The 26,900-nt window shown below is 40.5% G+C and overlaps 3 protein-coding genes across 3 annotated transcripts; 1 reads left to right on the top strand and 2 right to left on the bottom strand.

Annotated features, from left to right (window-relative positions):
- Positions 1-1,466: 1,466 nt before the first annotated feature.
- sult5a1 (sulfotransferase family 5A, member 1) lies at positions 1,467-4,353 on the bottom strand. Its single transcript, XM_029498407.1, has 6 exons — positions 4,111-4,353; positions 3,747-3,958; positions 2,971-3,097; positions 2,770-2,867; positions 2,165-2,345; positions 1,467-1,787 (listed from the first exon to the last, which is right to left on the bottom strand). Exons 1-6 carry the CDS (start codon positions 4,247-4,249, stop codon positions 1,642-1,644), a joined length of 903 nt encoding a protein of 300 aa, XP_029354267.1. The 5' UTR covers positions 4,250-4,353; the 3' UTR covers positions 1,467-1,641.
- Positions 4,354-5,941: 1,588 nt separating this feature from the next.
- Positions 5,942-12,647, top strand: dpep1 (dipeptidase 1). The gene is made up of 10 exons (XM_029498775.1): positions 5,942-6,072; positions 6,410-6,536; positions 7,883-8,015; positions 8,116-8,266; positions 9,683-9,752; positions 10,238-10,414; positions 11,119-11,203; positions 11,323-11,398; positions 11,861-11,996; positions 12,256-12,647. The coding sequence occupies exons 1-10, from the start codon at positions 5,942-5,944 to the stop codon at positions 12,442-12,444; spliced, it is 1,275 nt and encodes a 424-aa protein (XP_029354635.1). The 3' UTR covers positions 12,445-12,647.
- Positions 12,648-12,744: 97 nt separating this feature from the next.
- On the bottom strand, positions 12,745-26,030 carry slc22a31 (solute carrier family 22 member 31). Its single transcript, XM_029498614.1, has 9 exons — positions 25,593-26,030; positions 23,711-23,814; positions 23,127-23,281; positions 17,918-18,086; positions 17,402-17,547; positions 16,181-16,289; positions 15,796-16,010; positions 14,525-14,636; positions 12,745-14,160 (listed from the first exon to the last, which is right to left on the bottom strand). The coding sequence occupies exons 1-9, from the start codon at positions 26,025-26,027 to the stop codon at positions 13,716-13,718; spliced, it is 1,890 nt and encodes a 629-aa protein (XP_029354474.1). The 5' UTR covers positions 26,028-26,030; the 3' UTR covers positions 12,745-13,715.
- Between the last annotated feature and the right edge of the window lie 870 nt (positions 26,031-26,900).

Below are 26,900 nucleotides of genomic sequence, written 5' to 3'. Positions count from 1 at the left end.
TGACTCAGAGAGGTGCAACAAAATTTTTTTCAACTCTGCACTGGCTCAGTGTCTTTATCAGCTCAGTCAGAGTCAATCATGCAGCCATGAGCCTGGACATTTTCACTACTAATGTTAAATACATTTGAAGCTAATATTTAACATAATAATGTTAATTATGTGTAAAGAGTCAAATACCTACAGTTTGGCAATGAACACTGTTGTCCCACCGGTAATGATATTAAGACATCATCACCTGATGATGAAGAAATACAATGTTGGGCCGAAACTTACCAAAAATGGACATTTGAAGATTCACAAAATGTGGCCCAGTCGGTTGGATGTGGATTTCTGCTGGGGCACTCAGATGCGAGGAACAGATTTTGGCATCAACTGGATGAACCCTTGGACTCAGTTAGTTCATGCATTTTATATAAAAAAAAAGTAAGAAAAAAGTATTGAGTTTATTTCTCGTCTCTGATTTTGCGTCATGGTTTCACTTTGTTTTAGCCCTCAGTGATGCCCAGACAGCAGTGCATGCAGTGATCTGGGTGACATTACTGTGAATTAACAGAATCAGAGACTAAGACCTTTCAAAGGTTTGGTTTGGTTTGGTTTGGTACATTGTGATGTATTTTATTGAGCTAATCTGAGAGGAAATATTAAATGTCACAATTTCTCAATTTCATTTCCTCTTTTTGATTTCCATGTTCCCTTTGCAAGAGGGTTAGGGTTTTCCCTTTTCTTTGTATGTCACAGCAGAAACCAGAAATAAGCAGAAATTTCTCCACATTTGAATGGAGTCCACTGCTACTTCATCATCCAGTGATGACTGTCCTTCAAACTGTCATCTTTCAGGCCCACGCACTCACACACTCAATAATGTGAAGTAAAAATGATTAAAATACTACTATGGCTCTCTTGTGAAATGTAGCTTTAAGATATTTATAATTATACAGTATATATAATTAGCTTTAAGCAGACCACTGCAGAGCCGAGTACTTTCTCTACATGTCTGTTTATGTTTGACACTTAATGACACAAGTAACATAACTAGGCCAAAACTCTTCAATGCAAGGAAAATGGAGGTGGAATGGCACATTTCTTAGCCTGTGTGAAGCGACAACATGCACAAGGACAGCTCAGTGGGAGGAGAGGGGCTCAGTATTGAAACCTTTAACCTGTTCTTTCTGCTCGTTGTTGTGCTGCTTTCATAAACATCACTTTCTTTACATGTAATCTGCGTTATCAACCTGAAGTCAGTGGGAAGTACTTAAAGCATTTCTTTTTTCCCAGTGGCTTTGGTAATTAGCCTGTTTTTGGGGATGCAAAGATTTAGTTTATTTGAATTTATGTTTGTATTTTCTTTGGTTTTTTCTTCAGTAAAACACATCGAGTTGACATTTGTATGAAATGTGCTATATAAATGAAATATATTTGAAGTAATTTATTTTGTTCATGGTAATCCATAAGAGTATTCAAGTTGCTATAAGATATATTGATACTTTTATTCCAACTATATAACAAAAAAGACATGTCATGCACAAGCACATCAAGAAAGCAGCAAAATAGCATAAAAGGATATTTAACTACAGCTTCACACGCAGGATAAACCTGTGACATAATGTCCAAATCTGAATGTGCAGCATATTACAAAGATTCTTATGATGCATCTGAGGAATGTATCAGAGGATGCAAGCTTTTTTCACAGTTTTCTGTAGTGCACCCCTGCATCTTGAACTTTAAGACCTGTTCAAAGTATCGATTCTGCTCCTCTGTGAACATGTTCTTCCAGTCGCCCATTTGACCTAAATTGGAAGGGGAAGGAGAGTGAAACCAAGACAGATATGATTAGACTGGTTGAGGGGAAACTTTTCAAATTCTGTGTGATTGTGGGTTATTTACTTTCCCTGTGTTGGAGACATTTAGCTTAGCAAATAGGCTGAATGGATAGGAACAATTAGCCCAGCTCAACAAACCTGGGTTGGAATAATCTTGGGACCTTTTGGTATGTTCTGATCTTCCAAAAATCATAATATGAATCAATAGCCTTGTTCAATTTATTGAGCTCTATTTGTTTTACTTTTATTGGTTCTTTGTTTTACAGTTCAATCACAGTTTTTTTTTTTCAGATGTAGGACATGATCAATAAATGACGTTAGCATGTAGTAGCACAGAATCTCACCTTTCCTCATGAAGCGGCCCCGGTTATGGTCCATTATATCGTCAGGGACAAGGCTGTAGTTGACCATCACATTGTCTTTCATCTGACTGAAGCTGCAATATTGCACACAGTTGTTGACCTCGTCCTCCACCAGAGGACACTGTATGAAAGAGCTGACCTTCTTAATGGCACCATGTAGGTCCTGGCAGCAGAAGGGAAGTTAATACCATCTAAATTTTGTCAAAAGAGGAACTGATCGCCACAGACACCTTAACTAGATAACTGCAAAACATTGCACTTTGTACTAGAGCTTTGTAATTATTAAACTCAATTGTAACTAATTTTCAAGAAACTCTCCTGTTATTTATGTATTATAAAAAAATTCCATGTAAAACAATACAAATTCATAAATGAAATGTTTATATTCATTAACATATATGAACACTATGTACTATAAATTCATCTTTAGTTGAACAGACCGACACACACACACACACACACACACACACACACACACACACACACACACACACATATACATATATATATATATATATATATATATAAATGTATGTATGTGTGTTTGCGTCTGTGTGTACAACAATGACTTATCACTTCTCTTCTACCAGTGACATCTCTTCATAGGTCATGTGAAGGCGACTGTGCATGGGCGTCATCTGACTGGTCCAGCCTTTAAAATGGTCAAACCAAGAACCAAAATGCACTGAAAAAAATGAAGAAGCATGGCACAGTATCAGCAGCAGATAAGTAATAGAAAGGGAGAAAAGAGACATGTTCACATGCCCTTTGATCATCAGTCAACTCACATGTGCCCGCCAGGAATCGATTCACAAACTCTGGGAATGTGCCAGACTCTGGGAGAAAGTTTGCCATTTTGTGAAAGTGGTAAAAGGACACCAGCACATCTTTAGGATTTCTGCTCACATAAATGACCTGTGATGACATCAAGTTAGCTGTCTTTCAACGGCGGGGAGTGCAGTAAATGCAGTGAGCCCAACAATACAGTTTACAAAGCAAAGATGCAACAAATGGCAAGTGCTAGCTCATCAGGGATCTGTTGGGTCTCTTTAAATCATTTTATAAAGAGTTTGGTCTAGACCTGCTCTGTATGTAAAGTGTCTTGATGTATGTGTGTGATGATTTGGCGCTATACAAATAAATCTGATTTGATTTGAGCAAATAGAGTGGTTATGTTTGCAAATATACTTGCCATGCTTTGCTTTATTGCTCAACCACAGCGATGTCGTAGTTCAAAGAAAATTTTGAAATGTTGCCAACAAAAACACACCACAACATCATGAGCAAAAAAAAAATCTCAAACAGCAAAAAATTTGTGACAGCAAGTCGGTTGGTAAGAGGTTTTTTAGTGCCTTGGTCACACTTAACAAGGTTTAATGATAATATGAAATCAGAGTGAAGTTACATTTGTTTTTTCAGGTTGATACACTTCTCTTTTTTTTTAAACGCGTTGATATGGTTACATGCTAAAACAGACGGGGCCAGATATTTGTTATAACTTGTTATAACTAAATATCTAGTTAGTCTGCCTTAGCGGTGAAGTGTGTCTCTGTACAAACCTGACCTTGGCTTTGGAGTCTGTGAGTGCTGAGCCTAGTAGGTGATGTGGCAGGTGCGTGGTGACGATTCGAGGTGTGGTGGATGAGCCCTCCAGTACAGAAGCACAATAGTAATGCTCCAACCAAGGAGCCCTGGCCCAGTTGGGGACAGTTAGGCTCAGATGTGGGTCCCCTTTGTTCAATATGAGAGACAACATTTCCTGTATCCAAGTGGTGCCTGTTAAGACAAATGTGAATGAAGTCATGAAGTCAAATTACCTGTACACGTCCCGTACAGATTACAGCAGAGAACTCGGCTTCTTCCCACACTCATGTGGTTAGTTGGATTACGGTGAAAACATTTACCATGTAACCTGAAAACTTTGGTACCTGATTTTGGATAGGAAGCGATAAGGATGTCCGTGTCCCTGAATGGAAATTTCAGAGCATGTTGCAAAGATTCTTGGGTGTGCAGGTGTCCAGGATATGCAATCCCGTGAAACATCTCAGTGACATCCAATCTGGCCATATCCAGTTTTAAAGTATTTCCTTTGCTCTCCGTCTCTTTCTTGAATCCTCTTGGGTGCTGTTACCGTCCTATCTGTAGCTCTTCCTAAACCTATCTGACTCTTCCCTCAGTCTGTCTATTACTTCATTTCCTGTTTGAAGCTAATGCGTGCATCAACAACAAAGAGGAAATGAGTCTTCTCAGCAGCTTGACTGATAACCAGCAGCATTGTGGGTTTGAAAGGAAATAATGTAATGTTGTGTGCAATGATCTGTCTGCTGTTGATGAGAAAATTGCAGTTGATGTTGGCAACAAAACACACTGGCAGAACTCTTACAACATCCTTGTTGGCGCTTAATTTTTTTCCATCTTTGTGGCACATAGCCTAATGAAACAGTTCTGCAACTGCAACGTCTTTGTCATAACACTCAAGAATGAATCATTTTATTCATGTTAAGCTTAAATTTATGTTATTTTTTTTTTAGCTCATGTACATTTGGTCTTCCTGTCTTATTTCAAATTTACCCTCCTATCCCCCTCTCATTTTTAGATGACTCCTGCCCTCATATCCTGCTCTCAGCAGCCCTTTCCCTGTGAGTTTTATCTTGTGGAGTCATCCACTCTCCCCGAGTTGGGACTCCTCAGATTTAGCTTATTTCATTCACTGCTGTGACTAAACAAAACAATATATCGTTCCATTAAGTTTAATAAGCACAAAATCATATTAATATGTATAAAGTAGCAATGAAGCATACAGGTGTGAATGACCACTGGTAATGTGAAAGGTGTCATTGATTGTGATAAACTCACAATTCACCTCCGAGCTCTTCATTTTCTCTATTTCTTTCTTTCAAATGACTGTTTTGGTTTCATGGCATTCAACTACACTTCCACTGCTCTGGTTAGAAGGCAGCTCTTCTTTATGAAGAGGTTCATTCATTCATCTACAACCACTTATCAGTTTCTGTGTTGCAGGGGGTGCTGGAAAAATCCCAGCTCACATTTCACCCTGGACACGTCAGCAGTCCATCACAGGGCCAACACACAGAGACAGACAGAGACCAACAACCACTCACACTCACACTCAGACCTACGGACAGTTTATTCACCAATTAACCCAAACATGCATGCAATTGTTATTGTGAGGCAACAGCGCTAACCACTATGCTGCTGTGCTGCCCTGAAGGGGTTCAGATAAATCCAAATTCCACTACAAACAGAAAACAGTCAGTTACATCATAACTTTTTTAATGATAGTGCATTGAATATCACCAGATTCTCAAGGACACATGTATGCCGTACTGTTAGATAATATTGTTTAGCTAACAACTTGTGAACTTTAGAGAAGCTATATATAGTTTATATATTAACTAGATATGTGTGCTATCCATGACAGATATCGTAAAAAGGTTTAAGCTTCTGAGCTGCATTTATGACTACTGGTGCAGTCATGAGAGACAGACTGAAGATAGAGGAGGGGCGATGAGTAGAGTTTACATTTAAAGGCATAAATGAATGGAAGCAGACACAAAACTGGAGTGGGAGTCTGAGAGAAGCTGCTGATAGAAGCACATAAAAACTGAAAAGAAATAGGATTGCTCAGAAGTTATTGAAGTAGAACTGTTTAATCTTGAGAAAGAGCTAATAGGGCGGAAAGGTTTTGAGACAAACGAAAAAAGAGCAGTTCATTTAAAGTGTGTAAAAGGTCAAGAAATGGTGTCTGACTTTGCTTCTGCAGTGTGTTTGACACTGTGGGTGAGTTGTTGTGCTTTCACCTCAGCTGCAGAGGACGCTTATATGACCAGAGCTCTGAAGCTGATGTCCGAGACCCCACTTATTGACGGGTGAGTGGAAATGTTTTTCATAGAGAAACATGTGCTTTGCATGATGATGGGATGCTGGGATCTACTGTTTACCACATGGAGCAGCGCCAGTAGTTAATAGTTTGGCATTCTTCAGTAAAAACTCCTCCACAGAGGCAGTTTCTGCTCCCTGTTGGATTAAAGTAGTGCAAGTTTTGAGAAACCTCGACCACACTTTTTGTTGGTTAAACTTTGCTTAAATATTTACACATCAACTTTCCATCAACTTCATTTTTTTCTACCTTATCTTTTGCTTTTACTTTATTTCCCCGTTGAGGGACTAATAAGGGATGTGGCCTTTTCCTCTCCTACATTCCAGTCATAATGACCTGCCTTGGCAACTACGAAAGCAATTCAACAATCAACTCAACAGCGTCAATCTGAACACACTTGAAACAACGCACACCAACATTCCTAAGATTAAAGAGGGGCGGCTGGGAGCACAGGTATGTACAGATGAGAACATACTGGGAGGTGAAAAATGAAACAAACCTAATGTTGAGATTAATAAAAGGGCGCGTGAGCAATATCTCTTCAAAGCTCTTGAGGCTGAAAGGAAAAACATCCAGAATAGAGTAACAAGATTTGTAATTGGCTACATGATCCACACATTTCTTATAAATGTTCTTGGTCCAATTTTGTTATCCATTCACATCTAGCCACCAACTTATTTTTCATTGAATAGGGTAAGAAAGATCTACTCAGAATCAAATCAGATTTATTTATATGGTGCCAAGTCATAACAAAGTTACGTCAAGGCACTTTACATACAGAGCAGGTCTCGACCAAACTCTTTATAAAATGATTTAAAGAGACCCAACAGATCCCCGATGAGCAAGCACTTGGCGACAGTGGCAAGGAAAAACTTCATTTCAGAGGCAGAACCAGGCTCAGGGGGTGCTTCCATCTGCCTCAACCGGCTGGAGAGAGAATTCAGTACACCTTAATTGTAAATGTATCAGATTCAAGATTGTAACACTGTCTAATAGTCACTCCTGTTTTATTTTTTATGTGCAGCCTCATTACTGTAAAATTAATTCAATATTGAAAATAATTTGTTGGACCACATTGACTATGCAAAAGAGCATTCTGTTAACTCCTTTAATTTTTTTTTTTTTTTTTTTAACTACTGCCTCACTAAATTATTCAAATATCACACAGAATCATTTCTCACATTTCAAGAAGAGTAAAAAAGTTACCATTTACTTTTTATTACCAATCATTTAAGCTCAAGAAATTCTTAATTTTGAGTTCTACTTACACATCAGAATAGAAACAGGAGCACGCCGTGTGTCTATCAGCGTCCGGCCTGAATTTTGTCACATTCCCAGGAAGGCTGAGCCTCTGTCCATGGTTCTGAAACAGTAGCTGTCTGACAGTGATCAATGACAAATTAAAGAATGACCCAGATCATGAAACATGATAGGTGCCAGAGCCAGTGAGATATGTGCCCAAATCAACACCAGACTGTAATACAATTACACTGTGTATAGCTGTGGTAACATAAATTAGGTTTTTTTGTTTGTTTGTTTTTATATGATTTAACACCTCAGCCATGTCCTGGCAAAAAAAATAAAATCCCATGTCTCTTGGCATAGCTTTATAGATTGAACAAACAAACAAACCAAACAAACAAAAAACAAAAATAGCTCATTTGGCCTATGTAGAAGGCACGGGCATGGCATCTGAACGTCGAAATTCTTATCTTATGTAAACTGGCTGTATGCATTTGAGATGAACAGCCTATATATCCCACCAGCAGCAATGCTGACACCTCTTTTCCTTTGCTCAGTTCTGGTCAGCATATGTTCCCTGTGACAGTCAGTACAAGGATGCAGTCAGACAAACTCTGGAGCAGATAGATGTGGTTCACAGGATGTGCCAAAAATACCCAGAAACCTTTATGTTTGCTACCAGCAGCAAAGGTGAGACTTTAAGCTTTACTAGTAACGTAAGAGGCATTTAACATGCTCTGTTCATACCTGCCTCTGATCACCTGTCACCTCTCATGGCCGCCCTGCACAGATATCATGGACGCCTTTGGTAGGAAGAAGACAGCCAGCCTGATTGGAGTGGAGGGGGGCCATTCCATAGACAGCAGTCTGGGCACCCTGCGCACCATGTACCAGCTGGGGGTCCGTTACCTCACCCTCACACACTCCTGCAACACACCCTGGTAAGAGCCAGCAGCACAGCAGATTTACATTCAAAAAGGGAAATCCATCCACGTGTGACCAGTTACACATGGTACATACTGGTTTTTGTGTGTGTGCGTGTGTGTTCACTGCAAAATATTTTTGAACAACAAGCAATCTGTCAAAGTAATATAAGACCAAAATATTGGAGCTAAATTATTAGTTGTGCAGCTCTTTGTTTGTTCCTAATAAAGTGAAGAAACTTGTGGTTTAGGTCTTTTTTTTTTTTTTTAAAGTTTGGTAGAATTTGACCCTCCTCAGGCACAAGACAATTTTACGTATGAGAGAAGCTAGATATGAACATTTATCTGAGACTATAGAAATGTTGATGCTGTAACAGTCAAAAAGAGTAACCTGTTGTGTTGGTGGGTTTGTGTGGGAGTGAGTCAAGGATCCCCATCTCCACCACACACACGCACACGCACCGCTCTGCCTCGTTACATTAGAGCCTGTTACACACTGTTCCTCCTGGAGAGAAGAGTAGAAGGTCACAGGATAGTGTCAGCTAGTTGACTGGGGACTCTGTGGATACGTATCAACATTTCAATTATGTTTCATTTTGAGTCCAACCTTATGTCCAATGTTTTCAAAGAAAATCCAGGACAATGGATTAGTTACAGTGACCGGTATTACTTATTTCCAGAGAAATGGATAGTGAAAAAATTACACTTCTATGCAAAAGTCTTTGCTACTTAAAAGTTTTTATTTTGACTTAAAAAATTGTGAAAAGATGGCTTTAATTTTCCATGTTTTTCTTTCTTTCCTTTTTTTAAGAAATTATTTCAGCTCTAATTTTATAAACTCTTCTGTTTAATCTGTATTGGTGCATTATATTCTTGAGGGCTTTCATAGTTTTAATATTTATCACTTAATTTTAAGTAACACTTGTTTTCAAATGTGAAAAAACTTCAAAGTTTTCAGATAAAGGTCAGGTAAATTTTCACCACTTTTCAAAGTTACAAGAATTGATTAATTGTTTCTCTTTGGAGAGGACTAAAGTAATTCACTGATATTTAACAGCTACAGTGTAACATGCCAAAACTGTCATGGATGATCCTGAACAAACATTTCAAAGACAGGCTTGTTAGTAATAATAAAAGTAATAATAAAAGTCTCCAAAGCTTTTAGCAGGGCTCATTTGCATCTTTGTGATCTGTGTTGTGGAGAATACGGGGATTTCCTTCTGCCCGTAATCGTTCCCTCAGGAGTGTTGCCATATTCTCTTAAATGTTTAAGCTTTATAAAATACAGTATGTAGCCTTTGAGAAACAAATAAATTAAGTTCACGAGTTTGAAATGTGATTATTCTCTGGTATATCCAAAAAAATCAAAATGAATTCCCTCCATGATCCGTTTGGCTTTTTCATTATAGGTGTCTTTTCTTTTTGTCTAATCAGGGCAGATAACTGGCTGGTGGACACTGGATCAGAGCCATCCCAGCACAACGGCCTATCTCCATTTGGCAAGGTCTGATTACAGGCACTTTGTTTTTCATAATGTATTAGTTACAAATGACTCTTTTTAATCTTTACACTTGTATTACATGAATTCGGTATCGTCAAATATCACCTTGAAGATGCGTAAAAGAACTGAACTTAGATAACTGGAAATCTGCACTTCTGGTACAAATGTCATGAAAACAACTGGCATATTGTCTTTGTACTGTGTCATATAATAGATAAGATAGAGAGCCTATAAAAAAGTATCAGTGTCTTATAACACAAAGTCAGAAAAGGGTTAATGCAGTCTTTTTTTTTTTTTTTTTTTTCATGCTGAGAGGACTGGAATGTCAAAGTGAAAACAGATGTCGCATTACTTGCAGTCAGTCAAGGACACAACTGAAAACGACACTAGAAGTCAAATAAAAAATAATTTTATCATATCTTATGTAGGTTTTGTATGTTCTTTAAACGAAAACAAAACTTAAGTGTTTTTCTGCTTTTCTGCACCAGCAACTAATTATGGAAATGAACCGTCTGGGGATGTTGATCGACCTGGCTCACGTCACTGTTGCAGTCATGAACCAGGTGCTGGACATATCCAAAGCTCCTGTCATCTTCAGCCATTCATCCGCCTACAAAATCTGTCCACACAAAAGGAACGTCCCTGACGATGTTCTCAAGAGAGTTGTGAGTCTGTGTGTGTGTTTGTCCATTAAGTTCTCTGTGTGTGGTTATGGTCATATTGATACTTTATGAACAAGTATCAATAAGTTAATTTAATAAAAGTACTTTATTTTACATAAAAAAAGTAATCACTGTGCAAAAAACAGCAACTATTTGTGATATATTATTTACTGACCTAGTGTTTGCTGATGTTGGATTTAAACCTCTCCAAAGAGTCAAAACATAAATCAACGATGATACGATTTATGTTGTTACAGCTTAATACAAAAAAAAAAACTATTAAGTACAGATGATAGCTGACAAAAGTGTGTAGTTACATGCTACTGAACCTTTCAATACCACGCCCTTTGGAAATAATCTGGGTACAGAACAGCGCTGTTCCTGACACACAGATAATCTTTATGGCACAGAATTCCAGCTCAATTTAAATAGAGGATAGTGGACAGTAAGGGCTATAAAACAAGATGATTATGGTTCTGCAATGTAAAATAAAAAGATAAGACGGCTCCAACAAGGAAATCGATATTCTCATAGATAAGGTAGCAGAGGTCAGTGCCCTCAAGTACTTCGATTTTTGGATGGAACTTGAACACATCTCGTGGCTAAGGTTACGTGTTCCTCGCTTCCCTCTAGTGTCTCATCCCATATTTCACATTAGATTTTCCATGTCAGGGCTTGATGCGTTTTCACGTTGTCTTTCTCTCCAGAATCAAACTGAAGGAATCGTCATGGTGAACTTCTACAATGACTATGTGACCTGCAAAAAGACTGCAAATCTGTCAGATGTCGCTGGTAAACTACTTATATAATCATCATAACTTCATTAAATCTGGTTTAAAAATAAACAATTATCATTCTAAAAACCAAAACAACTTCTGTGCTCATGCACCTTTTTCTCCATTTCCCTGTAGATCACTTTGACCATATAAAGAAGGTGGCCGGTGCAGGTATCATTGGTTTCGGTGGAGATTACGATGGAGTCACTCGGTTTGTATAAATGATATATTATTCACCAAAAGACTCAACAGATGACACGTACAATGAGTGATTGGCTCTTGCATAAATAAACTAGTTTTGCTTATTGACAAATGGTATTTGGTCCTCAATTTTTTTTTCTCTGTCACATATTGTGATGCTTAAACTAGACTTGCAAAAAATTTGAATCAAAATTTGATGACATTGCATGTTGCCAGCTCCCTCATAGATTCTTGGTGAATAACATTAGATGTGCTTTAATATGTTAAAATCTTAGTAATTGATTAATAATTAGCCCCCCCCCAAAAAAAAAAAAAAAAAAAAAAAAAAAATTGTGAATATTTAATCTAATGGGGAAGGCCAAATATGGAAGAGCTACATTTAAAGAATAAAGTACAAAAATATATAAACAAATAAAAAAAAACAATAAGTGTAACTGCTAATGGTCATCTACCCTACATGTCGTCCTCTCAGAATGCCGGAGGGTTTGGAGGATGTGTCCAAGGTGCCCAACCTGGTGGCCGAACTGCTAAGGAGAAATTGGACTGATGTGGAGGTCAAAGCTGCTCTCGGAAATAACCTGCTCCGGGTCCTGGCCAAGGTTGAGGAGGTGAGACAATGATACACAGTTTTAAACTCTGGTGTTAAATTTGCATTTACCTTGAGTAACTCATGCGGTGCATTATTTCCATTAAGGAACTTTGAATGCCCCTTATCAAGTTATAGGATGCAAAACAGAGCAGTGAGGCGTCTTTGTGATGGAAGTCTGGTGTTTTGGTAGCAGGTGGACAAAGAGAGCAAACACACCAGTTGGTGTTTTACAGTGTTAACACTCTCTGTTTACTGACTGCTCAAATTCTGTGCATCAGGTTAGTAGCAGTCTGACAGACAGGAGTCCAGATGACGTTCCTATTCCGTATGAGGAGGTGGAGAACCCTTGCAGAACCAGCTACGGGTACCCCGTGGACAACGCTGGAGCCATCCATTCCCTGAGTACCGCGGCCCTGCTGCTCATGCTGTGTGTTCAGGCTCTGAACGGCCTAATGGGCTGTTCGTAAATGATTAGACGAGTTTAATTAACTGCTTATTTAGGGTTAATTTATACTCTAACACAATGGGCCAGGTTTCGTTTACTAATCCCTGTGTCAGTTTATGTATTTCACCACCGACTGAAAGACGAGGAGTACGTAATGTCAAGGACAAAGACACCACAAGTGAGAGGAAAGGAAGAGACATCAAACTCACATTTCTAGGAGAAGTCTTCCATCTAGTGTTCAACCAGTGTAACGCACACACGAGCTTTTAAATGGTCATTTTATTGATTTTAATAAATGGAACTGACAGATAACTTGCTCCACTTAAGTACTGTTAACTTTGTTTTTCTGTGATGAGAAAATATGAAAATTTTTTTCAAGAGCCTTATTTCTTAGGTTTTTTGGCTTTAACATAAAAAAAGTATACAAAACCTGCTACTTGCAAAGATAAAAATATAAATTATGACAGTTATCGTGTCATTGTACAACCAATTGCATGATAATATCTTTACAAGGCAGATCAAGCAGTTTGCCTTTCTCACAAAACACACAAAATCACAAAAAGGAAACATTAAGAGATCAACATCTTTTCAGTAACAGTGCTGAAGCCATCATTTTACAGTGTTAAATTTAAGCAAACCTGTAAACGGACTTGTAAGCTAGTGTTTGTGAAAACACAGTTTTTAGACCGGTGGCAACCTCATCAAGTGGTTTATAGGCCAGACAAAGACTTCATCACCACCTGCATGTTGGTATCTGTGGCTGGTTCCCCACATGACCACACTGTCTCCTTGTCACCAGTGCAGTATGAGCATCTTCTTTTGTGCTTCGGAAGTAAAACAACACTTCCACAACAAGCTTGAAGCAGCCTTTAATGTGTCAGTGCCTCCTTGGCTCCTCTCCGCACTGAGTAACTGACGCTGAATCAGACAAACGTCACTTCTATCACTTTCTAATGGCTGGGCAAAGGGCTGCTATTCACGTGATCCACAGCAGCTTGGCTAGTGAAACTGTCTAAAATGTGTCACTGCGTCAACAGACCAAACAATTTCATACTTTTAAGCTGACTTTTCGTTCAAATAAATGTAAATTATTAAAAAAAAAAAAGAATCCCACAGCAGAGTAACAGCTTCAAGTAGAAAATACAGATATATGCTGCTGAAAACTGACACTGACACAAAGTGCACTGCATCCAAGCTGATGACAATAGCACAGCGAGGGCTGAGGGTAAACTGTCAGAGGTATGTTGAGAAGGAGGAGAGACAAAGGCCGCCTACAGGAGGGCAAAGTTGTTCCTAAGAGCCGACCTCTCTCAGTGGCTCAATCTCTTGTCCCAGAGTGTCACTGTCCAACAGCAGGGGGGAGCAAGTCGGCACAGCGATCCTGTAAGGCAAACTCTCTTTACTCAACATCCGCCTGGTGGCAGAAACCAAACGAGAATAGTTATCCGGGTTGTACTCTGACAAAGGAGGCCGCGTGTGCAGCAAGGGAAGGTCGTCCCTATCCGGCCGGGACAGGAAGAGAGGTGGCCGCCGCTGGCTCTCTCCGTCCTTCAGGGAGTCTGGGAGCGGCTTGCGTTTGCTTTCGGGAAGGAGCATGATGCAGAGCACGGAGAGGACTGCGAAGGAGGCAAAGATGACGTGGTGGAGGAAGTAGCCGCTGTTATTCTGAAGCTCCATCAGGGAGGAGGCAGCCATCCCGACACTACCTGCTGCCAGCACCAAGCCGAGGCAACCTCCTCTGATGGAGGGACGGAGGAGGGGAACAAAAATGAGCCAAAAATTTGTTTTTTGAAAACATCACTCTCACAAGTAAAAAGCACATTTATAACAGAGGATGAATACCTATTTAGAGATTTAGTTATATTCATTATATTATTAAAGCAGTAACTACTCAACTGCCAGTGTGATAAGAGAAATGGTGAAGTTCTAAAGGCACGAGGTGGTCACAGCAAAATTACATTTGTTTTAGGTTTTTTTTCCCCCTTTCACTTGGCTAAACTTATACTGGTTTAAGAAATGTTCACTTCTACTAAAAGCATGAACTCTTTACTTTTAGCGTGATAACATTTAGCAAAGTATTGAATGCACTGAAAGAAACTTACCGGACTACTGTTGGCATCACCTCACAAGCGAAGAACGCACTGAGCATAGCGAGAGCCTGAGAAAACAGCAAACCTACGACCGACAGCACCAACACCAGGCCTCCATGCAGGTCTGGCACGCAGAGACGAAAACAAAATAAGCCCATTTCCACACATACTGCAGAGTTAAACAGCTGCGCTTGTCAAAGTTTTCTAGCCCATGAAATAAAAGCAGCACGTGGAGATGCGCGTCGGGCTAAAAGCTGCCGTCAGATCACCAGGGGTGTGATGGCTATCCAATTTAGGGTTCAGTATCCTTCCCAAGGACACTTCAACATATGCACTGAACGAACTCAGGATCAAAGCACCAATTATGATTCTGATAAGTGAGCAGGCAAAAATAATTGGTCCCATTTTTTTCCAAATGTATTAACATTTGATTTTAATATATCTTTGCTTATTTCATATTTAAAAACTGAGTTATGGAGCATGGCTAACTGATTATGCTAACTCCACAGACAGAGTGCGACTAGGATAAAGGAATGACGTTTGGATGAGGCGGAACTTATTCACTGTTAACAGTTGTAAACAAGCAAACAAACAAAAACAAACAAACAAACTTTTTTTTTTGTAAAGAAAAATTACCCAAAGTGATGAGCAGGCCCTCACATACCACCTCCCCCCTGTATAAACTTGACGTTTTGTTGCGAGTGACGTGCATGATTTTGATAAGTCTTCACCTTCAAGTTCTTAAGATGATACTGAGCAAATATGAAGTAATTTGGATGAAAATTGTAGGAGGAGTTTGATTACCTATGAGGTGGCGTCCTCAGTCCAGTAGGTAGCGCTCTTAGCCCGACTCTGTATTAATACATGGACGTGTTCAGGGCGGGCCTTTGATCACGTGAATTTGGACCTGACTGGACTATATAGGCTGGAGTTATGACATCTTACTTTTTTATAGCAAAGTCTGGCAAAGCCTCAACATCTCACTGCAATGCCACGCCAAGCACGACAAAGCTTCGAATAGTTTTATATTTTCATGGTCTTGAGATACTGAACTGTAGCAGGAGTTCGGTTAAATTGGCTAAAAATATAAAAATGGCCAACTTCCTGTTTGAGTGAGTGAGTGAATAATAATGCCAAGGGGTGCAACAGTGCACCGTCAACTGTTCTTTTTATGGCCCATAAATACTAACATCAATCTCTTCAGCATCCCAAGTTGGAGGATTCATTTTGAGGCACAATCGTTGCTGACTGTGGTTTGAATAAAGATGTAGAGATGAACTTACACTGAGTGAGGGCTAGAAGCAGCAGTGACGACAGCCCCGTGAAGATGGCTGAGAACAGAAGAACGCTGCGCCGACCCAAGTTATTGACGGTCAAACAGATGAAGATGCAGGCCAGCGCTCCAGTTATTACTCTGACAAAGTAGCTGAAGTAGAAGTTTGTGGAGTAACTGTCCAGGTTTCTGGTGAAACAGTATTGGATGCCTGTTCCAATGAACCTACATGGTTACAGAAGGAAGCGTTAGATTATAATCATCTCCTTTTTCATCTTTCATCATTACATAGAAATTTCAGTTCTCAGGGAGGAAAAAAAAACAAAACAAAAAAAACAAAAAACAGCAAGTCAAAATTGTCTTCCAATTGTGAATCAAAATTAAATCAAACTCACAGAGTGAAACTGAGGATGAGGCAGTTTTTCCAGATAACACGAGTCCAACGTAGCTCCAGAACTGAATGATACTTTGGTCTGCAGTCCTCTCCATATGTTGCATCTATCTCTACGCACAGAAAAAACACCAGCTCATCTACTTCTAATATCCACTGCTTGTTCTTCCAGCAGACTTTCATGAAAGCTTAGTTATTAGTTTAAGTTTATTGAACATATTACAGCACATGAAACCTGATCCCTTTTTTTTAAAGAAAAAATAAATATGTACACGAAAAGTACAACAATTTTATGATATGGAGAAGCTAACAAAATATGCCTCACAATTACACAAATGATCCTTTACAGGCTCTGATAATAGAGTCACAGATAGTCAGCATTAAAATGTGAACTTTATGAGATTCTTGGTGGGGGGTGGTCGAATAAAAGAAATGTAAAAAAAAAAAAAAAAAAAAAAAAAACTGTGAAAAACAGATGATTGAACTGTGGCATACTGATCCTGACCAATTTAACTCTGCCTTTTTCAGCATCATTCTGGATTAAGAGTGCTAATTCTTTCCTGGCAGAATTTTCCATTCAGCAGATGTAGTGTCCTTTTTTTATGTCACCACAGGATGGTTACATCACGTCTGCGTTCAGCATGGCAGATTAACAAATGTGTCGTTTGGTAAACCAGATGTCAGGGCAGATGGAGAGTTAACTGACTGAAGTTTGATTTCAGCTGAAACAATTTTTCAAATGGACAAAGTTAGAGGAGAGTTCGGATCATTCCGCCCAGTTTTTCCAGGCACACATGAAAAATGGATTTGTCCTGGCTTTTGTGTTTGCTGGTTAGTCCTATGAGATGTAAACTCATGGCTTTATGCTTTGGACAGCTGGTTGGACAAAACACGATTGCAGGGTTTTAGGGAGCAATGACAAGCAGATGTCACTCATTTCTCACATCAAGTAATCAAGAAATCATTCACCATTGATAACAAAATGTATTGTTAGTTGCAGTTCTACTTTATATCTGTTCAGACAAAAAGAATACAAACCTGATAGGAAGTGTTGACCAAAGGACAACAAGATGGACACCAGAGTTTTGGGATTTGAAAAACGTGACAGATCCCAGTTTGAGCTACATGACAATGTGGAAAGCTCGTGAAATGGAAAGCCTTGTGCGCTCTGTGAGAGCCTGTCCTATCTGTGTGTCATCCTACACTGCCATGTGAGCGTGAGTACCTGTCAGCAGCACTTCATCCGGATCGATTTCATCTTGCAGACAAACACCGTTCCTGATGGAGAATTCTTTGAGGCTCCTCTTCGCCTGAGGGATCTGACCTGTGGCCAGCAGCCAGCGAGGAGACTCAGGAAACACTGATGCACAGCTGGACAAAACAAAGCTGGTTTTATATTTTTTGAAACATTTTTGCCAATGTGATTCATTGGATCTAAATTCTTTCCAAGATTGACAAAAAGCTTCTTCTCACTCTTCTCTGGAATGAATTTCTACCTGCTGATATACTTGTTTAAGCTTTCATTAGTTTTGAGCTGAGTATGACATCCAGAATATAGAGTGTGCATCGAGTCAAGTTCACGAGAATTTCCCAAACAGGATTTCTGTGTGTTCAAGTTTGTGTGTATATGAAAACAGGTAGTGTGTAACAATGTGAGACTGGCACCAGCAGACACTGTAAAATAATAAGCTTCGGTAAGTACACACACTGTCCATCTACTAATATTGACCACGTGACTCACCACCAATAAGAAAGCAGAAGGAGCAGAGGCAAAGTGGCCACAGCCTGGAGGATGGGCCAATCATGGCACAGCACAGCAGCGCCTGGCAAGAGGAGCTCTGCAAGCACGGCAAAGAAGCCACTGAGCATGGAAACCATGAGACGATGGGGAGGGTCACACAGCTCCAGCCCTGAGAGATCGATGGGAACAGAGTGAGAGAAGACAGATAACATCAAAGCATAGCTGAAGCCAAACTAATACGCTTGTCCAAAACCAATCTAGTTCCCTGTCAGGACATCGACACCAACACATAGAGCTACTGTGTGTTGTACATTCAAACTTCACAGTTATGTGCATGTCGTGTCACAGATGGAGGCGTGTTCTTTTACTCCATATGCAGGAGACCAGGGTTTATATCCCAGCCAGCTGCACACGGAGAAGGATATGATACCAGCACAGAGATAAACTCTTACTGACGCATCAGCAGTTTTCTTTAGTCTGAACACAAAACCAAGAGGGCCCCAATGCGACTCAAGTCTGGGGGGCTGTGACCTGATGGGAAGAGGCTGTAAAGTCTGCTGTCAGTGAATGAAAGAGTCTGTGGATCTTATCATCCTGTATCGTAGATAGATTAACAGTCTGCTGATGTGGTTCCTCTCATCCACTCTGCTATGAAGTGGAGAGTCTGAGTGCTTTAAAATGCTTTCTGCCTTCCTGTGTGTGAACGCTCCACCACAGCCCCAAGTGATTCCAATCCGGTTCCCATCGCAATTTCTCCAGCATCCTCTCATCCTTTTGCTTCATGCTGCCTACCCAGCAGCTTAGAGCAGTATCGTTGGCACCACGGACTGGTAAAACATGTGCAGCATCTTTCTTCAGATGTCTCAGGATCTGAGCCTCCTGAGCAGAAAGAGGCGGGTCTGTCCCTTTGGACTCGGGCTGAAGATCCCCTGGAGAGGTTCACATAGTTGGCAGCACAGTCCTGCTGCAGCCTCGGACACATGTCTCCGCCAGCTGCCTTCAAAGAACACAATCTCCCAAGTTCCAACCTCATCGCTGTTAGAGTGATAGATGGTGGAGGAGATGTAGCTGCAGCAGTGGTGATGTGCTGACTGAGTAGAAGAAGTAGAGAGTGTGACTGTAGTGTCAAATCTGTAGATCTGGCTGAGTTCGTTTGCTCTGCCCACATTATCAATAGTTTTTTTGGGGGGTTTAAGCTCAGCATCTTACAGATGTTGCTCCGTCGTAAATTGCTCTCCATTTTCTTCCTGTGTTCCACCTTTGGCTTTATTAATATCCGCTTCAGCTCATGCTGCAGCTGTTTCACCATCTCTAAAAGCTGGTGAAGGATTTCCTTGATGTCACTTCTGATCCGGGAATTCTTTTCTGACAAACATTGTTTTTGTAAGTATGACGGTCTGCACAGAAGTTGATGTACTCACCAATCAGCCTGACTGTGAATGTCCCTGCTGTTCCCATCAGTTACCAACAGCAGATTTGCAGGCTGGCTCATTACACAGGGTTTGTAACAGGCCTGCAGAGGAACCAGACTGATCTGACCTGCCTGGTGGAGGTAAAGCAGTGGCTCTATAGGCCTCCTTGACTTTGGCATAAAGCAGATCAAGTGTGTCAATTCCTCCGGTAGGACAGTTAAACTGTAAATCCAGTTAGTTGGGAGGAGAAGGACACATGACTCATTTCTATGAGCGCTTCGGGATATTTAATTTGTGCCCTGGCAACAGCTTCATGGATGACATCAGCATTTGGCTGAGGTGGGATGTGAACCAGGATTGTTATGATGAATGAACTGTAACCTACTCTGGTCTCAGACCATCTGTCAAAAAAAACCCAAAAAAAAACAACAACAAACGATTCTGAATAGTGTTTCTGTACGGTCAAGGACACACCAAATCTTCTCTCTTGTGTGTGAAGTGTCACTTTAATTCTTCAGTAATGTACAACAAGCTGACCTTGAGCCTTACATGTGTTTAATAGTAGCAAGTGATTGGATCCAACAACTGAAAATCAGTCAGTCAACCAACTAAACACCAACTACTGCTGTTCCCATTTGCGTTGTCCATAGTTGGACCCTTCTCAAACCAGGCTAATCAATTGTCCCTTCAATCAGATATCACCTCCAGCAGCTGGTTTAAAGCAAAGCAAAATTCGGCACTCTGTCAAGAAGGAAAGCAAATGTGTGGGTCAACAGAACTGATAGCGTTGCTAGGATGTGATAAAGTTAACCTCAGGTATTGGCGTAAACATGCATGGGAGTGTGTTCAGCTGTGTGTGCTTTTGCTGAACTTAAACTTCCTCCCCCTGCAGCTCTGGTTGCTGTGGATGTTTCAATATCCGAATGAGGAGTTCACTTCCTTGCCTTCAGTTCTGTCCTACCATTGTTTACTCCTCTCTCTGGAACATTGTTGGGACATTACTGAGGAACAGTCCTCACAGGCAACGAAACAGGACCCCACCCCTCCTGAAATCTGGATTTAATCTACCCTTGACTTTGCAGGAATGTGGGAGTATGTTCATGTGTCAAAAACAAAGTGTGTGAGTGTGTGTATTTCAAAAAGGACCATGTCATGTTCCTACCCTCGCCTCGTCCCAGCCAGGAATGTGTACTATCTCTACAAATTCTCATATAATTGCATTCCCATGCTGCTTCATTCTTTCCAGAAAGAAGAAACATAATTCAATACACGATGTATCCAGCCAGAGTCAGACAGAGTCATGCTGAAGACAAGGAGCTTCAGATTAGTCAGAGAGGAGCAGTTAACCGGAGAGCCCCTCGAAGAGAACAGCTGAGAGGTAAAGAAAACCTCTGACCAGCTGCCTGCAGCCAGTCAGAGCCCAACGCAGCCATTCCACACAACTGGTGTACACAACCACACACTCACACTGTGCAAAGCAGTAACCCAAGTCTGCAGCTTCGTTTCACAGCGACAGTTAAGACGAGCAGTCTCTGGCAGGGAAAGCCCTCCAATTAACATGACCTAATTCCCTTCTCCGTGCTATCTGTGAACAGTTTGTGTTACCAATTAACAGACGGTTTAAACAAACAGGAAAAGATTCAATACAACATGTGAACACCTCTGGTGACCATGTCTCACACAGATAGAGTTCAGCTCATGGCCTACTTTCTAATGTGTAATCCTCATTAATTGCTTGCTTGGAATGAAAGTGCATTTACTTTTTGTAGTTAATTTTCTATTGCTTACACAAGGACTTCAATTAAAAAAAAAAAAAAAAAAAAAAAAAAAAAGTGGCAACAATGCTGTGCTACTTGTATTTCACTATGGAAACTGCTGCTGTTACTGCAATCTCATCATGTCAAACACAACTACAACATAAAAAAAATGTGACTAGACAAAATATTTTAGCGAGGATGAAAAAGTATTTTTCCACAGCAGTTACTAACAGCCACTAAGCCTTACTCTCCATTTCCTCTGTGCATCGAGGAGCTTCCATTCAACACCTGGGGATGTAAAAATGGACTGACAGTTACTGTTGAATCAGTTTCATAATTTTCTTAGTGGTCATATCTTTGGCTGTGGCTGGTGTGTTTCAGCCCTCTGGCATTTTCTTCATGTTAAACACATTTGAAGATTTTCCCCTCATAAGAGGTGCTCACGAAGCCCGACGTACAGACTCAATTGGCATTGTGTTATCACTGAACTACACTGGTCTGAAGGTTGTGAATTAGGTCACACAAACTTCTGCTGAAATAGCAACTGCCGATTTACAACCTGCTGCAGCAGCAGCAGAATTTTCTGAGGATTTTTAAGTTGAGTTATACTTTCCATTAGACATAGTGTTCTAATGAGAGGTAAAAAAAATTATTTCCTAAATTCTGAGGAAACATTATGTCTTTAGCAGGACTGACATACCAAGATATTCCAAGTGTCTGATTTAATAGTTAAGTAAACTCATCAGTTTCTAAGTTAATGGACTTCAACTAAAACATTCTGTGCACCCATCTTGGTGTTAAACTGGCTATTTTTCTGATATGTGACGATGATCTTATGACAACAATTATATAAATTCTTTTGCCAATAGAGACTGAATGATGGAAGCTGAGCAGATAGCATGGATAACTTTATCATGTGATCATAATAAAAATCGCGCAAGGACCAGGAGGATGTGCCAACTTCCACCATCATGTGGATATTTGCACAGCCAGCATGGTAAAATGTCTTGATGCTTTTGGATACTGATGCTGGGGCAATGTCATGGTAACAATATCAGCTGTGGCATAGAAATTGTAAATCATGTACATCAAATTGACTTTTAACAGTTTTCCAGGCCTTGTTCTTTTATATATGACCTATTTTTTTTTTTTTGCTTTTCCAAGAGCAAAGATAAGTTAATAATACAGATAAGCAGAGTTTACTATTTGCTTCTCCAGGTGCACATTGGAATTTTTCTTATCTTTGACTGATAAGATACACAAGCTCAACCAGACGTCAGCTAAAAATGTATAGCTGTTGCCAGTGTGAGTGAACACAAACTCAGGGACCTACATGTACACAACAGACATGATAACATTTCACACTGGGAGTCACATGAACATGATGTTAAAATGAATATGATGTTTGCATAACATTAGATTTTCTGCATGTGAAAAATAGCATGCAACATTCAGGCATGTCTCTTTTCTAATGCCTCATCACAAAGCTGTGCACATCATCTGTTCTGCTTCCATGGTTCAGTCCGACAGAACCCATAACATCTTCTCATGATTCGGGTCAAACACACAATGGCTGCAGCCAAGCCATAAACTGACACATCGCATTCCTAACATTTTATCAGAATAATACTCATACAGGATAACACCACCAAAACATATCAGATGAAATAATTTCAATCAGTAATGAAAACTTTGAAGTTAACATAACTACATTGTGTGGGCAGACAGTAGTGCTAGGTGTCTCTCCTTTTTACAACTTGCTTCTCATATTTCTTATTTGCCATGTTTGTGTCTTTGTTAACCGCCTGTATGATCTATTTTTATATAATTTTCAGGCAGTAAAATTCCTTTAACAAAAAAAAAAAAAAAAACACGTGGAAAGAACATGATATATGTATAAACACAGTGCCAGCGAGTGAAGGGCAGGAATTAAAAAGGGCTCTCTGCAGTAAACAAAGCAGTGAGTCGCTGAGGTTGGTCTTTTTCATGAGGAGTCGATGCAGGAAACTTAAGCGCAGTTTTAATGTGCAGGATACTCACGGACAATGTAAGCGGACACAAACACCCCAGCGAGCATGGCGCCTTGAGACAGACGCAGCAGCAGAAAGACCACAGGACTGCTGGATAAACACACAGCAACCCCCAAGAGGCTGGACAGACTAATGGAGAGGAGGAAACTTTGTCGCCGACCAAACCTGCAAACACACAGATGTGCTTACAAAACGATAACATAGGCTATGTATTTAAAAATAATAATAAAAAAAAGTTGTTAAAAAAAACAACTTCAATTCTAAAATGCATTTTCATGAAATTGTCTTCATAAAATCAGAGATTACAGGGATTTAATTTTTATTTCGCACTTATTCAATTTGTATTTTTTTTTTAAGTCTTTTTTTTTCCTTCCAAATATAAATTTTTCCCTTGTCACTGACATAATGTCCCTTTTTATGGCCCATTTTCATCGCCCTTTCACCTCCATGTTTTTTTGTGTGATTGATAAAGTCTAACATCTGCTACCAGGTAATGACTTACAGCGCTGCCACGAAAAACAATGTTCTATGTTACTGTGTGAATTTTACACAGAACACCTTCAGGTTGGACATAAAAATGTGATATTTACTCACCAGTCGCACAATGTGCCAAGGAAGATGTATCCCAGAATCCACCCCGTCATGAAGCAGATATGCTGCAAAGGGATTTTCCAGTAGTCACTGCAAACCAGGTTCCACTGCAGAGGATGACAAAGATGACCCATTCTCAGACCAAAACAAACACAATAATCAGCATAAACAGAGAGAACAATTGCATTAGCCTGCAAAAGACAAATTATTGTACTGTTTAAAAAGAAAAAAGGCAGGATCGGTACATTTCATTGCAATTGGATGGTAGCTGCCATCTTTGAAAGCAGTGGCTCACCTACAAAAGCAGTAAAGTTAAATTAACAACTAGTGTATTTCAGAAAATAGTCAACAGAAGAGTAGTTTAAAAATGGAATGACCTTTCAGTAAATCTTAAATTTTATGCAACTCTACTGAAAATGTGATTCATGTAACTTTTATGTATGATTTCTGGAACGAATTATCAACAGGTTGCATTCATTTCAATTTGACTATATAACTTCCAGGCTAAAAGTCACAAACAAAGATTTCTCTGACAAAGTAGGGATGTAGATCATGTTCTTCCTAACTGAGTTAAAATGTCTGCTGACAGCGTTATTACATTAGAACAAAGTAGAGCTCAAATAGAGCCTTCCAGCAGCTCTGCTTATTGTCAGTCACTGCATAGAAAAGAAAACACTCTCCCCTTGCATCATCCTCCGTGGCTTCTGCTTTGCTGTGTGTGTTCAATTAAAAAAAAAAAAAAAAAAAAAAAAAAAAAAAAAAAAAAAAAAGTACACATGGCTGCAACGTTTCCAAAATGAATGGACTGTGTTTAATAGAAGCAAGAACTGTGAAATCTTCACATGCATAAGTGCATAAAAACACTGAGAATAAGACATCCCTGATGTGAACACACACACACACACACACACACACACACACACACACACACACACACACACACACACACACACACACACACAGTCCAGGACTATGAGCATTATGAGCTTCATGCAGGTTACTGTTGTATCAGACTGATCATCAGTGCAACTGATGTTTCAGGCAGTGAGCGGCTTCGCTGGTGTGTTTTTCTTGTGCTTGGCATAATTTTTGTAGGATAGGATTAGAAAGACAAGAAAGCCAGGCAACATTTATCACAGAGTGAGAAATGCAACATGACCACACAAGCAAGCTACCACGCTGAACATACGTCCATTCTCTGACAACTATCATTAATAGGTCGGCTTTTGAATATGTTAATGAAAATTAGAGGTGTGGATTGATTTGCTGCAGAGTAGTCGACAAAATGCATTCTGAGCTTTCTGGGTGTTAAACAGGTCAGTGCTAGACAGCCTTCTCCACTTTGTCTGCTGATGAGCACGGTTGGCGTGTACACAACTTTTCCTTTGTCTCTGTGACTCATGCCACGTCCGGAAGAAACTATTGTTGGTGAACGAAGCCTTTGATCTGAGTTCAGGATCTGAATATCACTGGAGAGGGAAAGTCGAAGGGTCAACAACATGTTCACGTCTCTCAGACAAAGAGTGGATGCAAACCTCACCACACTTGGATTTTTACTTTTCACAGCTTCAGTGGTTCAGTTAGTAACCCTGATGCCAACACATGGACTGTTGTTGGTCTCAGAGGCAGCTGTTTGGCCTCTGCCTGGTGGGGTCCTTCTGTTTGAGCATGAGAGTCAGCAGGAAGAACAGATGGCAGATAAGTCGGAGAGCATTTTCTTTTTGCTCCCAAAATCCTCCTTCAGTTACATTTCCTGTGGCCATAACTGCCGCTACAGTTGACAGGAGAATTTCCTTCCAGGGTCACAAACACGCCAGCATGCAGTCAAACTGGACCCGGATGTTTTGCAGCATGAGCAGGCCTGCATGATGAGACTGTCTCTTACCTCAGTGACAAAGTTGCTCTGGAGCCCCGCTGCAGGGGCATACTGCCACCCTTGGGTGCAGGACACCATCTCCCTGGGGGCATTTTCGGACAGCTCGGAGGCGTTGGGCGGGTACTTGTAGAGCTGGCAGTGGCTGGGCCCGGATCCGTCCACCCAGGGAATGGTCAGGTTGAGGTACGCCTGCCTGGAGAAGTTGCTCAGCAGGAGGTTGGACGGCAGCAGCTCCGGGTCCGCCTTGCAGTGGTACTCGTCCGGGATGAGGGTGTAAAAAACGTCGCTGATCAGATTCAACGCCACTGCAAAGTTGGGGAACCAGCTGAAGAGCACCACGGTCCTGTTGTAGCGGCCGTAGCCGCCGGACAGGGGCAGGAACTTGGTCTCGTAGTCCGTTTGAAGACGACTGTTTGCGGCGGCGGCGGACGCCGGTGCGGCCATGGCGCAGAGAGTGCGCACAGTGAGCGGTGCAGAGAGGATCCGCACATAAAGGCTGATAGGAGGAGGGGAGGAGGGGGAGGAGGGGGGAGGAGGGGGAGGGGCGCAGCTAGGGATCCACTGACTCACAGCTGATGGGGCTCAGTGACTCAGGTCGGGTCCAACCTCATCAGGTTTTATATTAATATAACAAATATGACATGATTTTTCTGTGTTCATTGGATTATTATTTTTTATTGTATTTTTTGTATGAATAAGTGAATAAAACCTTTTCTACATTTAAATGCCTGACTTTTTTTCATGTCATTGATCAGGTTGTATTTGTTCGATGCAGACCTCAGAGATTTGGGGGTTTGTTCAGCTTGTTGTTGTAGTGCTTGTTTGACCAGTTGGACTCAGGGTGTGGAAAGGCTCTCGGTTTACATGTTGAGCAGATGACTTGTGTTTGTCATCTGGACATCCTAAATGACACTGTAAAGTAACACACGTCTGTACAAATACTAAGTTCCACAAATTACAAGGAGGTGTGTTGTTTCTGTAATGACAACATATCCACACAATGACTCATGACAAACTGGATTTTCTAGCTTGTGGCCATGAAGTTTATCATGTTAACTGCAGTGAGAGCAAGAAGTAGGTTTGGTGAAACCCTGTAAGATGTCAGATGACATGACCCCACCGCACACGAGCAACTATGGAGGTTAAATAATCAGCAGTGACTGAGTGACTAAACTCCTCCAGGCTATGGGATTACAAATAGCAATGCCGTGACAGAGAAGGGATTTCCAATTGCCTTTGGTCACACTTTAATTTTTGACACAAACCATTTTAAGCTCAGTCTGCTGTCCACATAAGTTTTTCTGTTGGACCACCAAA

This window comes from Echeneis naucrates, chromosome 3 (genome assembly GCF_900963305.1).
Source record: "Echeneis naucrates chromosome 3, fEcheNa1.1, whole genome shotgun sequence".
NCBI lineage: Eukaryota > Metazoa > Chordata > Actinopteri > Carangiformes > Echeneidae > Echeneis > Echeneis naucrates.
The sequence above is the reverse complement of the archived record's forward strand: the minus strand, read 5'-3'. Positions and strand labels throughout refer to the sequence as shown.